We start from the raw sequence: 13,772 nt of genomic DNA on the forward strand, positions 1-13,772 counted from the left end.
TACCTTGTGTGATTGTTAGGTAAACACAGTTATACTTGGAATTATATTACTTTAGAGTCACTGACATATTCAGGGAGGGTTTAAGTGTGTTCTCAAGTGAGGGGTAGGAAAGGGTCCATAGATACCGTGTTTATAAAATTGTAGAGAAAACTGAAACTAAAACCACAACACATCCCTTTTTTTCTCTGGTTATGAAAGTAGTCCATGGTCCTTGAAAACATTTCAAATAATATAACAATAAGTGAAGTAGTCAGTGAGTGTCCTAGCTATTCACATCAATCATCTCTTTCTAAGTAAGTCAAATATCATTTTCAGTGCTTTAATATATGCTTATATAAGCATAAAACTCTGTTAAAGGTGGGAAGTTCTACACGTAGATGTTCTTACTGTTGTTCTTAAAGCATCAAATTAAAAAGAAAGAAAAGTTTCTATATTAGTGCGTATAGCTATCTAATTCCTTTTCCCCTAAACTTTTAATTATCCTTGTAGCCCTCCTACCCCAGCTTATTTTTATTTTTTTGCGGTACACGGGCCTCTGACTGTTGTGGCCACTCCCGTTGCGGAGCACAGGCTCCGGACGCGCAGGCTCAGTGGCCACGGCTCATGGGCCCAGCTGCTCTGCGGCATGTGGGATCTTCCCGGACCGGGGCACGAACCCACGTCCCCTGCATCGGCAGGCGGACTCTCAACCACTGCGCCATCAGGGAAGCTGCCCGCCCCACCCCCAGCTTATTTTGAAGCAAATTCAGCATTATATCATTTCAAATATTTATGTCAGTGTTTCGCAGGATGGTAGCAATCTAATTCTCATTCCATTTTTATTTATTAGCTTGACTTTTTCTATAAAGAGAACCTTCCCACACCAGTTACCTGGTTGTACAGAGAAGGGAGGAGGTTTGACACCTCATGGCTCCCTAGCATCCTCAGAGTTGACCAGTGAGGTTTTGGTTTGCTTGTTTGGTTGCTGTTTCTGTATCTTCATGGGTCTAAACATATTTGATGTGTTTTAATCATCACAATTATTATCCTTATTGATGCCCATGTTATTCCATTTCTGACCAGTGACAACTTATTTAGGTTGGTGTGTGAGTCCTTTGGCCCGTGCTTTGTAGACTTTGATGTATTCTGGGAAGACAAGATAATCCTGGCTCATGTTACACATTTCCTGCACCGAACCTGGACCTCTCCAAGGAGCTCTGGTTCCTTTGAAGGAAAATGGTACACGGGCAGCCTGAGCGCTGGAGGCTCTTACTGCTTGCAGGCTGGCCATTGTTTCTAGCCTCTTTAAGTTTAGAGGAACCTTCTAATTTAAATTCAATGCTGTAGGGCTTTCATTTGACTTGTAGTCCTTAAACCTGTATCTCCTTTCAGCCAAGCTCAGAATCTCAGCATCACATGCATTGATCCTCCTCACAACACACACACAGCAGATGTGTTATTTCAGAACAATGCTACCAACACTCTCGCCAGCAATATGCTTACTGAAGAGTTTTAGTGTTCTCTTTTTTTATGATACTTTTTGTCCTTAGTGTTTCACCCACTAGGGTTACACATACAAATTACTTTCTTTTATAGTCCCTGCGCCTCCCAACTTATTGCCTTCCTCTTCTTACAGGTAATGATTCACACTTTCAATGTTATGTTTTGTCCCTTTATTTTTTAAAATGCAAGCATATATATTTATTTATTTTTCTTAGATAAATGGTAGCATCCTATACACACCTACACCTTGCCTTTCTCCCCCAAATGATACTGCATTTATCTCATTCTTTTTTAATGGCTACAGAGTTTTTCATGACATAGATGTACTGCAATTTATTTAACCAGTACTATATTGATGAACATTTAGATGATTTTCAAATTTTTACTTAATGTTATATCTCATTAAACATTACAGTTATTCTTAGAGGAAGAAGCAACATGAGGTTTATTGTTTTTGAAAGGAATGACCTACCTTCGATGCTAAAGAATGGTTAATATCTGTGATTGGTTGCTTATAATATAGAAGGAAAAAAATTGCCGCATTCAATTTGGAACTTACTGAGTCTTTTGAATGGAGCCTTGTGGCTTAAAATAGAGCACATGTTTGAAATAGGCCAGATCATTGAGTTCCGGCTGTGGTCCTCCCGTGGGATGAAGGGGCACTGAAGTCCTGGCCCAAGAATGTGGCTCTGTGAAGCAGCCGTGGTAGGAGGACAGGAGAGGTTTGGGCAAGTTAGGGATCATTTCTTAGGGAGAGAGGAGAGACTTGCCCTCTTGTGTCTTAGAGTGAGATCTAGAAATCAAATCTGTTGCCGTCCTGCGAATCTTACCTCCTGCTCTGTATTTGTAGAGGACGTTTCTGCCTTACACAGTGATGGGACCCTTCCCCTGGGATTGGAGCACTCCTTTCCCGCATGTTACAGGCCTACACATTTTGGCAGCCCCTCTATTCACATGACTGCTTTGTACTGCATTTATGGACATAGTACTGTTTACTCACTGACCTTACCTTTTAAAGACTGTTATGTTCCACTTAACTGCTAGAAGCAGAGAATGAGCAGGGAATGGCAGACATTTCAAGCTATAATGTCTTATTTCTGTTAATATAAAAGATGTATACCAGCTAAGATTGATTCAGTTTAAAACAATCTGTGTCAGGCTTTATGTGGTTTGTGGACCCCTTTGCTCTCATCCTGTGGTTCTTGTTAAAAATACGGATTTCTGGGTAAATGCTTGTCATCTGGGTCACAGGTGTCTGACCTCGTGATTCTGCCCCAAACTCACTTAGCCCATTATTTAGTTTAGAAAGTACTGTTCCATGTATAGTAACTGAGAAAATTGTTAGATTCTAGAACTCTGGCTTCTGTTCGTAGTTTGGAAAATGAAGCATAAACATTTCTAATTTCAGATCAACAGCAAAAAGAAAGAATCAGCATGGGAAATGACAAAAAGTTTGTATGATGCGTGGTCAGGATGGCTAGTAGTAACACTAACAGGATTGGCATCAGGTAAAGAAAATTTTTAATGTAACCCTTTTTTGGTTAACAGGATAATAAACAGTTCTCCCCTCCTTCTTGCAGTTTTTTTTCAGGTACTTTTTGATTTTCAGAAGCATTTGTTTCTTTCCTTCAAAAAAATCTTCTTAAATATAGGACTAGGAGGCAGGAGGCGCAGAGTTCTAGCCTTGGCTCTGTCAGCGTACGTGTCTATCCAACTGGGCTGACCTTTCTCGCTCTGTTTCTTTATCTGTAAAACACATGGTTTGGACCAGATGATCAGTGAGGTATATTTTAATGTTAACATCACAGTAAATAGCTACTATTTATTGAGTGCTTCCTGTGTGTCATACACTGTTCCAGAAGCTTTACGTGTGTGTCAACCTCATGGCAGTCCTATGGTCTGAGTCTTAACAGCCGAGAGGACTAAGCACAGAGAGCTTAAGCGACTTGACCGAGGTCATGTAGCTAGAGAGTCAGCAGGCCACGGTCAGAGCCCACACTTAAGCTCCGTGGGGGCTGCACCGCGCCCAGAGGCCCTCTGGGTGAGACTTTCATAGCAGTTGAAGATGTGAAAACAAACACGAAGGGCTGTTTTACTGACTTTCAGCTTCCACTGTGGAAGATTCTGTCCTGAAGAACACAAGGGAAAGTTAAAATTTGTGTAGAGTAGAGGCAATCTGATACCCTTATTGGCTGGCCACTGTTTATGTGACCCATTGATCTTTTTATATGAGAAGGACCTAGATTTTGACCATAAATCTGTGTATTCTCTGTACTCTGTCAGTAAGATGATCTTGGCATATTTGATTTTCTGTTAAAAGAAAAAAAAAACAACCTGATAGTCTGTCACAGTGATTCATTAATGCCATGAGTTTCACTAATTCTAACGGATATTCCATTTTAATGAGCTTGAGATCCTTTGTAAATCTACGGATTAGGTTTCAGATTAAAAGACACTAGTAAAAACTATGACTTCACAACCTGAGATGAGCCCCTCCTGCCAGGTGATTGTCTTTGGAAGATTCCGACACATTTTAAAAATCACAGTGAATTTTAATGATGTAAGTAGTTTTAATTTCAAGCAAAGAATAACAGTTTTATTTTAAAGAATAGCTATTTACACTTTTAAAAAAGTAATAGAAACTTATTTCTAATACGATTTGAAATCTTAAATTTGTGTAGTATTCCCTTTATGACGCTTTATTTGTAGGGAGTCCCCAGCTTTCCTTGACCCTTTTAACCTGATAGTTCTGGGCTCCCCAGAAATGGACTGCCTGTTTTCACCACCTCCAACATTTTTTCCAGGGGCATTGGCTGGTTTAATAGACATCGCCGCCGACTGGATGACTGACCTCAAGGAGGGCATCTGCCTTAGTGCACTGTGGTACAACCACGAACAGTGTTGCTGGGGGTCTAATGAAACCACATTTGAGGAGAGGGATAAATGTCCACAGTGGAAAACCTGGGCGGAATTAATCATAGGGCAAGCGGAGGTGAGTCTTGCTTTGTCTCAAAGTGAATTAATAATTGATACTGTGAAATGAGTCTCCAATTCATTTAATTATAGAATTAATCATATGTTAGATGACTGCAGCTGCATTGAAGGAAAATAAAGAAAGAAATGTAATAGGATAGAACGGAAAATATGAGAATACGTTGCCGTGAGTAAAATGTAGGCACTGTTTCAAGAGGCTCTTCTATTAACTGCATAGCCACATACACATCTGCTGGGTTATGACGTAAAACGTATCTCTTATTGTAGAAAAGAAGTGCAGTAGGAGCTGTGTAACCACAGAGTGCCTATTAACAGAATACATCACAGTGGTTTGGGAAGTATGAATTATCAAAAATTTTAGTGAAAATAAGGCTTCTAACTGGAGATATCTTGCAGAAATGCCTAGATTTTTCTTTGTGGCATGACAGTTTTTAAATGAGTATTTTACTGTCGTTGATGTTCTATAAAGAACATTTCAGAAGTTAGAATATTATATTTTATATACAGATACATGGTTACATGGTAAGATATGGAGATGTTCTTTAAATTTTGTCATAGCTGAATTTTAGCGCTGAAAAGAATACATCTGCTGGTGAGATGGGCAGTTTGCTGTTTCTCACTTAATCTTCAGGAGAATCGCAGCAAAATGAAATCTGAGTGTGAAGGTAGTTTTGTCTTCACCAACTGTTTCCAAAAAGTGGTTTGTGGGTTGGCGGAGATTGAAATGCAGCCGAGATTCTTGGCAACAAGACTTTGAGGATCAGGAAGAAGCTAGGAAAAATATTAAATAGATGGTCTCCTTGGTACGTATACAAATATGTTTTTAGACTCTACTTAAATATTTCGTTCATGTAAAGCTTTTATTGTTGTGGCAGTAAACCAGGAGCCTTCTACAAGTTTTACCCAAGCTGCTTAGGTGGCAAGCACTTGAATTAGTGATGCCCGTAAATTAAGTTCATGCTATTGAACTGTTTGTTTCTTAGGGTCCTGGTTCGTACATCATGAACTACATAATGTACATCTTCTGGGCCTTGAGTTTCGCCTTTCTTGCCGTTTCCCTGGTGAAGGTGTTTGCTCCGTATGCCTGTGGCTCTGGGATTCCAGAGGTAAGCCATGCAGTGTTTAGTGTCATCACCATTTTGCAGTTGTGATACTTATCTTTTTCCCTGTAGGGGGGAAAAGTAGTGGTTTTTCTGGGGAAGTGGTTTGTCTGTAATAGGAAAAAGAAAATTTTTTAAATGTCAGCTGATAGTAGACATCGTTGAAAGAAATTCTTCCCCATACTCATTTCATTGTTTGTTGTGGAGGTTGATTTTTTTTCCTGACCACTAATTTCGCACATGACCAAACGAATATCAGCCCTGAGCTAAACACCAAGAACCTGGAAAGTATCTTGCAGCCTCAAGTTCTTTGGTGACTTAGTTGATGTTTTGCTCATATGAACTGGATTTGATTACGTTCATTTTCTTTTTATAACTGTCTTTTAATTAGATAAGTTAATAATCCTTGAATTTGGCAGATAACATTTATAACCCTTTTGTACTTTAAAATAAATATTTGATCATAGTGGGTCCATAGTACAAACTTCTGGGTTTTATTTTTTATCAACAGTGACTTAAAGAAGAATATACTTAGGATTGAACATGATGTGAACTTATTTCTTTTCTTTTCCCTTTTTATTTTTCTGTCTCAAATAAGTTACTAGCTCTTTCTAGTGCATTGCTTTTAAAAACAATTTTAGTGATTTTAAAGCTGTATTAATTAAGAATATCTTTAATAAGGAGCAATGCTGTGTAGTATTCAGCAGTTGTCACTCATCCTTCTTAATATAAAGGAAAGTATTACACATTATTACAGTACTCTGAGAAGGCACAATATCTTTAAAGGCAAAATATCTTTATTTCTGACACAGAATGTCTGAAATGTATCTAACTTTATTATATGTCTGTAACAGTAATATCCCACTTTACCATTTGCTGGTTATGTAATTATACCCCTTGCATTGAAGTCTGTAGCCCCTTAACATGGCCTGGTATTTTAGTTTTGTTCATGAGATAGGCTTGCCTTCTGTCCTTGCTGGGGAAGAGAATTAGAATACGTTACAGATTTATTACATAGAGCATAACAGTTCAAGCTTTCAGAAAATGAATTGTGAATCTTTCCATTGTCCACCAAAATTTGCAGGGTGAGTAAAACAAGAGAGTAATCTATTAGTTAAGGTCTCATGTTTCTTAAAGGAAATTAAGCTGCCTTGATCTTTCCTTTGTAGATTAAAACTATTTTGAGTGGATTCATCATCAGAGGCTACTTGGGAAAATGGACTTTAATGATTAAAACCATCACATTAGTACTGGCTGTGGCATCAGGTTTGAGTTTAGGGAAAGAAGGGCCCTTGGTACACGTTGCCTGTTGCTGTGGAAATATCTTTTCCTACCTCTTTCCCAAGTACAGCACAAATGAAGCCAAGAAAAGAGAGGTAAGCGTCTTCTGTTGTTTATTTGACAGACGAACATCTGTTCCATAATCAGTGAAGAATCTCCTAGTGTAAGGATCACATTGGATACATTCTGTATTCAGATTACAATTTTAATGTGTTCTGAATGATCTCCAGAATCTGTCTGGAGTCCATCCCCAGTGCGGCTCACTCCTGTATTTCAGGGAGGTTTAGATGGCCTGGTGTCGTTGGTTTCAGCTGCATTTCACAAAGATTTGCATTTGTTTTTGCTTTGCCTGACACCTCTCCTCCTCTGGAGTGTTTCCCAAATGTAACATTGTTTTACTCCTGTTTCTCCGGATCAGTGTTTCTTCTGGGGTGGACCATCTCACCAGCTGTTTTCCTCTGGAGGAGGTGTCTGATGCCCAGTGGGAGAGGTGTGTCATCTCACAGAGCTCTCTGGCACCTTAGGGAAGCTCAAAGGGTCTTTAACCTCCTGAGGTTACATCAGAGATTTACGTTAAAGGGATACAGGACTTCGTCTTGCCTGAGATCGTCTAGGAGACCTTTAAACTTGATATATCATAGAGTTCCCCTGATGTTTCTAGGTTGGTGTGGATATTTTCTAGAAGAAAAGTGGGCTCCTGGGACCTTCTTATTAGCTCTAGACTTTGGGAGCCCGGTCCCTTCCTGTTTCCCCAGTCTCAACTGCATTTGTCTACCCAGTGCAGTTCCTTTACTTGCTATTGTACCTTGACATTTGTGGGGTACGATTTTAATTTTTATTTACTCATTATAAGTACAAAAATTTGTTTATTAGAAAATATTATAGAAATTAAATTCACCCAGATTTTAATGTGCACACTGTGAGGATTAGTAATGTTTATGACATAAACTTGATTCTGACACCTTGGCGCGTAAATGACTAGAGTTCACACGTTAGTTGAAAGCATTTAGGCTTCGTATTTTGGCCTTCTTCCCTTGACCACTTCCTTGACGTGTTTAAATTAAGTGATTCTTAGATATTTATGAAACAGACGAAAACATCTGTGACTTTTAAGTATGTGGGTGCTAGCTTGATTGTAAAATTCTATTATATTAAACATAGAATCAGAGAATTCAGTTAAGTCTGTTGTCTGCAATCCTGTTGGTGGAAAAAAACTCAAAATAGTAAGTTAGATTTGCTCTCCCTCCTCCCCCAAATAAGCAGTCTGCCTTCTAAAGCCGGGTACAATTTAATTAAAACAAGTATTTGTTCATTTTTAGTTTACCAGCTACTGACTGTGGAGCCTGACTATGGAGTTCGTGCTCTTAACACTTACAATTTCATTTTTATTATTTCAAATTTCTCTTTCAGAGATGTCAGAATTCACCATTTGAGGAAATGCTTTGGTAGCCTCAGATATTTTACTGGAGTAAAGTAGTAAAAGGAGTAAAGACACAGAAAAGTACTTGATTACCAGTAGATGCCCAGTGACTTGATATGTGTGTTTGGCTTCGCCCTGGTGGGAGGTGGGCAGCGTTCAGTGGCCGCCTGGGGACTGGAGGGAGGACCGTGAGTGCTGTTTCTTCCTTGCTGTGACCTGTGCTGGGCGTGCGCCCTCGGGTGGCCATGGTTTGTACCCTCACCTGAGGCTCCCAAGGGGGCAGTAGCAGACTCTTCAGAGGACTTAGGGAACTGAACCTGTAGGGAGGTCGATAGGTTTTAAGTTCCCTGGACATTTCACTAGCATGTGGGCTAGAGTAATTATTAATGATGCAGCAGTGAGCTCCAAAATCTGAAGAAATAATATCCTGTTTAAAAACAAACAAACAGCTCTCTCCACTGGTCTCTCCACTCGTGTCCTCAATTACGCATCTCGAAGGTTGTCTGTGGTCATTGCCTTTTTTTTACATCCTGCTTATTACATTGGTGTATCTCGCACAAATGTGTTTTGACTGGATATTGAATATAAGAGTGACCTTTCAATTAAAGCAGAAGAGAAGAAAATCTTTTTAGCAGAAATGTTTGCCTTTGCTTGGAGAGAGAGAGAGACATGTGAGTTAAATTCAGAAGGGCATTTTGAAAATTTGAGTAACATGAAGAATTTGTGTTTGGTATATTTGAGTTTATAAGAACATGTGAAATAACCCGCATCCTCTTTGTAGGTGCTATCAGCTGCCTCAGCTGCAGGTGTTTCTGTGGCTTTTGGTGCCCCAATCGGAGGAGTTCTTTTCAGCCTGGAAGAGGTAGGTTAAAAACAACCACCGCCAGCAATTAAAATTATGTTTAATTACCATTGCACATGTATTTTGGCACACTTTTCAGTTTTATAGCTAGTGTAATAGATACAGGATTTGCTTTTAAGTTTTCAAATTTATTTTCATAGTTATTTTTCACTCTTTCTTACATTAAAAAGTCATGAAAAGTAATATGTATGTTCTTTATTGAGAAAAGTCTTTAAAAATATTATTCATGTATAAAATGTTACTGATTATTTAAAATTTAACTTTGTTGAACATAATTAAGAGTAAGCACAAATAGAAAATATTGGAAACAGTCCTTATTGGCTAAATTATAGCCTTGTTTTTATTTAAAGGTTTTTAATCAGTTTCTAAGTCATCTTTTTAAGTTTTCCTTGTGTGATTATTTCTGTGGCAATTATTGATGTTTAAGGAAATAATCCCAGTCGCTTCAGTGGAATATTTCGTTTTTGTGTTCTCACTGGTGCTTAAGAGTTTTTACACATTTACACAAAGATGTGACTTAGAAATGTTTAAAATTTACTTTTCTCCCCCAGTTGTTTATGTCCTTCTTTTTGCTTTAATATCTAAGAGGGAAATTAAATACTTCTTTATGAACTAACAGGAGTTGGTGGTGGTACATTTATTCTTAACTACCATGATTGAATTGGCATTGAAGCTCATTTTAAAAATAACACAACGCTAGGTATCTTAAATAATTATTAGACATTTATAATCAGTTGATACCGTGAATTAGTAATGATGTGATAGCCAAAGTTACTAAATAGTGGTATTTTTCTTACCACGGTAAAATCCATTATATGTACATTCTAGCTGCAGCAATATTTAGAGTGTTGATATTTACCGTTCAAGTTATAAGATATCAGAACTATCTTATAAAATTACAGCATTAATTTTTCTTTTCCTTTTTTTTTAGGTTAGCTATTATTTTCCTCTAAAAACTTTATGGAGATCATTTTTTGCTGCTTTAGTGGCTGCATTTGTTTTGAGATCCATCAATCCATTTGGTAATAGCCGTCTGGTCCTTTTTTATGTGGAGTATCATACACCGTGGTACCTTTTTGAACTGTTTCCTTTTATTCTCCTCGGGGTATTTGGAGGGCTTTGGGGAGCCTTTTTCATTAGGGCAAATATTGCCTGGTGCCGCCGACGCAAATCCACCAAGTTTGGAAAGTATCCTGTTCTCGAGGTCATCATTGTTGCAGCCATCACTGCCGTGGCAGCTTTCCCTAATCCCTACACGAGGCTCAACACCAGCGAACTGATTAAAGAGCTTTTCACAGACTGCGGCCCCCTGGAATCCTCTTCTCTCTGTGACTACAGAAATGACATGAACGCCAGTAAAATCGTTGATGACATTCCTGATCGTCCAGCAGGCCTTGGAGTATATTCAGCTATATGGCAGTTATGCTTGGCACTCATATTTAAAATCATAATGACAGTGTTCACTTTTGGTATCAAGGTAGGTGCTCCTGTGAGGTGATATGTAAGTAGTCTTGGCGTGTTCAGCACTTGTATGTGGAATGAGAAATGGAAGTTTTATCTGAAGATGGTTGCTTCGTAAATGTAGGCTGAAAAAGTTATCTTTTGGGTTCAATTTTTAGTAACGAAAAAAAGAGTTTTTTAGGAGATATTGTTGAGCATGGTATCTCTTGCTGGGTTAACAACTTACCCCAAACCCAGCAGCTTAAGAGAACCTCTTACTGTGCCCTTGATGTTGGGTCAGTAGGTTGGGAAGGTCTCAGCTGGGCATATTGTGTTCGTGGTCAGTTCCACGGTTGTCATCAAGACACGGCTCGGCTGGTCATTGCAAAGCCATTCGTGTGTCAGGCATCTCAGAGCCATTCGTGTGTCAGGTACCTGGGCTGAGCAGGTTCAGACAGCTGGCCTCCTGCACTGCCTGTCTGTCTCTGGTTTTTCCCTCGTGGCGGCCTCAGGGTGGGTAGATTCCTCACATGGTGGCAGTTCAGGGTCCCCAGAGCATGGTTCCAAGAGGACCGTTCCTATCCTAGCCAAGGATGTCCTGTAGCACACCTCCTGTTGAGTCCTGTTTCTCTGTGCGGTCACAGAGGCCCCGGGTTCAGGGAGGGGGCGCACACTGTACCTCAGAGTGGGAAGGGGTGTCAGAATTGATCATCATTTTTTTTTTTTTTTTTTTTTTTTTTTTTTTTTTTTGCGGTACGCGGGCCTCTCGCTGTTGTGGCCTCTCCCATCGCAGAGTACAAACTCCGGACGCGCAGGCTCAGCGGCCATGGCTCACGGGCCCAGCCGCTCCACGGCATGTGGGATCTTCCCGGACCGGGGCACGAACCCGTGTCCCCTGCATCGGACTCTCAACCACTGCGCCACCAGGGAAGCCCGATCATCATGTTTTAAAACCATTTTTAGTAGCTTCCTGTTGCTGCTGTGACAAATTACCACTAAATCACATACATTTATTACAGTTCTGGACTTCAGAAATCCAAATTGGATCTCCCTGGGCTAAAGTGAAGGTGCAAACAGGGATTTACGGAAGTTCTGGGGGACAGTCCATCTTCTTGCCTTTTCCAGCCTCCACGTGCCTTGGTTCCTGGCCCCCTTCCTTCATCCTCAGAGCCACGGCTGGTCAAGTCTTTGCTTTCTCTCAGCATTCTGACACGAACTCTTCTAAAGCCTTCTTTCACATTTAAAAAGCCTTTGTGATTACTTCAGGCCCACCCATATCATCGGGGTAATCTCCTGTTTTCAGGTCAGCTGATTAAACAACCCTGTGGCAGGCAGACGATTCCCAGGAATTAGGGTGTGGGTGTTTGTGGGGAGCCCTGGCTGTGCCTCCTGTATCGCTGTGGGATGTTGGCTGGAGAGGGCCCTGTGGGCTCAGAGCTCAGTCACTAGGCCTGGGGGCACCAGGCCTTTCCCCCCGGGGTTTCAGACAGCTAGGTCTTGTGCCCTGGGACATTGCTTCTTTTGAATTTATGAAAGTGAGAATAACATTCATCAGTTAGTGATTTGCCAGAGATGTAATTCTTACGATCATCAGTGATGTGTGTGGGAATCAGATGTCTGTCCTTGGACCCTTGTTCTTTAAAGGCCGGCCCCTGCAGCTGACGCAGCTGCTACCATTCACTAGCAACACAGCACCGTGAGCCACGGGAGGACAGCTGCAGCTCAGCTGCAGCGGCCTTTGAACCACCGTCTCTCTCTTCTGTTGTGCTCTGCCTTAGTCCGCTGGGCGTAAGGGTTAAGTGATAGAAAAGCCGTGAAGTTTCCCCTTTTTTCATAGTGAATCAAGTTAGGAGAGCCACTAAAGCCCCCACTTCTGCAGGGAGTTTGCTCTGTAAATCCAGCTTTCTCCCGCGGAAGCCAGAGGCAGCGGGCAGGCCGCCAGGGCCCACGTTGCCCTCCACTCTGGCTGAGGGCATACCTGGTGGGAGAGTGAAACGTCTGTTTTGATCCCTTCTATGTGCATATTCTTTTCGTGACCTGACACAGTCGTCAACACGTATTGCTCTGTGCTGGGCTCGTTTCGTGCCCGGCAGGTTGGAGCTGTTGGTCTTTTAATATTGGTTAAATAGTTGGTCTGTACTGTTCCTGGTTTCCTCACTAAATTGAATCAAGAAAACTGTGCGCCTTTTAATCATTTAACATGTGTGTGTATGTAAGGGACTGGCATGAAGAGACCCCTGAGCTAAAGGAGAAATAACTCTTGGGTCACCTTCTCTTTGGGCTGGGGAGTGTGGGTTGTTACTTTGTAACTGAGCTGGCGGGATTGTTGCCCTTACAGTTAGAACAAGGGTTTGCTGTAGTTCCCTTTGCACCAGGATTTTGCGTTGTGCCTCAAGGCTTAGACCGTAGGTCTGGAGCAGGCGCGCGGAGGACGTGCCTCACCGAGCGCTTGCCCCGTTGCAGGTCCCGTCCGGCTTGTTCATCCCCAGCATGGCCATCGGCGCGATCGCCGGCCGCATCGTGGGCATCGCAGTGGAGCAGCTGGCCTACTATCACCACGACTGGTTCATCTTCAAGGAGTGGTGTGAGGTCGGGGCCGACTGCATCACCCCCGGCCTTTACGCCATGGTCGGCGCGGCCGCGTGCTTAGGTAACTGGGCCCTGCGCATGCGCGCGTGTGTCTGTGGCTGAGAGAGGAGCGGGGTGGGGGCGGGGAGGGCACGGCGAGGCATGTGGCCTGTGCGGCACTGGTTTTCATCTCGCCAGCCCCTGCACACTTGTTAATGCAAAGCCGTAGGAGGAGTTAACATCTTTTTAATATCGCGTGATGCTGTAGGGCAGAAAACATCTCACTACAACAGAGGCTTGATTTGAATCCTGGCCAAGGAGGTGTTTGTTTTTTCGTTGTCGGGGTGCTTGCCTTACCTGCAGCCCCTCTAGTGTGGTTCCTGGGCTAGCACTCAGCAGAGCTTCGGGGTACCTTTACTCCGCCTCTGCAGAGGTTCCCTGTCAGCCTTAGTAGAAGGTCCTTTAAGATGCATTTACAGCCGAAGGAGAAAGCTAACTAACTATTGTTCTAAGGCAAAGAAAAGCAAAATGTCTGCATTACATTCTTAAGAGTCTATTTCTTGTCCTCTTGGACATGAAAAATCATTATTTTATTTTATATTTAAAATGTCAACTAAACTTTGGT

The 13,772-nt window shown here is 41.5% G+C and overlaps 1 protein-coding gene across 4 annotated transcripts in view; it reads left to right on the forward strand.

Annotated features, from left to right (window-relative positions):
* Nucleotides 1-13,772, forward strand: part of CLCN3 (chloride voltage-gated channel 3) — a 69,437-nt gene that overhangs the window by 42,574 nt on the left and 13,091 nt on the right. For 3 of the 4 annotated variants that reach the window (XM_065879669.1, XM_065879670.1, XM_065879671.1), the window contains exons 3-9: nucleotides 2,891-2,990; nucleotides 4,287-4,474; nucleotides 5,460-5,582; nucleotides 6,746-6,952; nucleotides 9,059-9,139; nucleotides 10,071-10,616; nucleotides 13,043-13,229. In XM_065879669.1, the coding sequence (XP_065735741.1) occupies nucleotides 2,891-2,990; nucleotides 4,287-4,474; nucleotides 5,460-5,582; nucleotides 6,746-6,952; nucleotides 9,059-9,139; nucleotides 10,071-10,616; nucleotides 13,043-13,229 (1,432 nt within the window). The remainder of the gene's footprint in view (nucleotides 1-2,890; nucleotides 2,991-4,286; nucleotides 4,475-5,459; nucleotides 5,583-6,745; nucleotides 6,953-9,058; nucleotides 9,140-10,070; nucleotides 10,617-13,042; nucleotides 13,230-13,772) is intronic. The other variant, XM_065879673.1, reaches the window with a different exon arrangement.

Source organism: Phocoena phocoena, chromosome 6 (assembly GCF_963924675.1).
Source record: "Phocoena phocoena chromosome 6, mPhoPho1.1, whole genome shotgun sequence".
In the NCBI taxonomy this organism is placed as follows: Eukaryota; Metazoa; Chordata; class Mammalia; order Artiodactyla; family Phocoenidae; genus Phocoena; species Phocoena phocoena.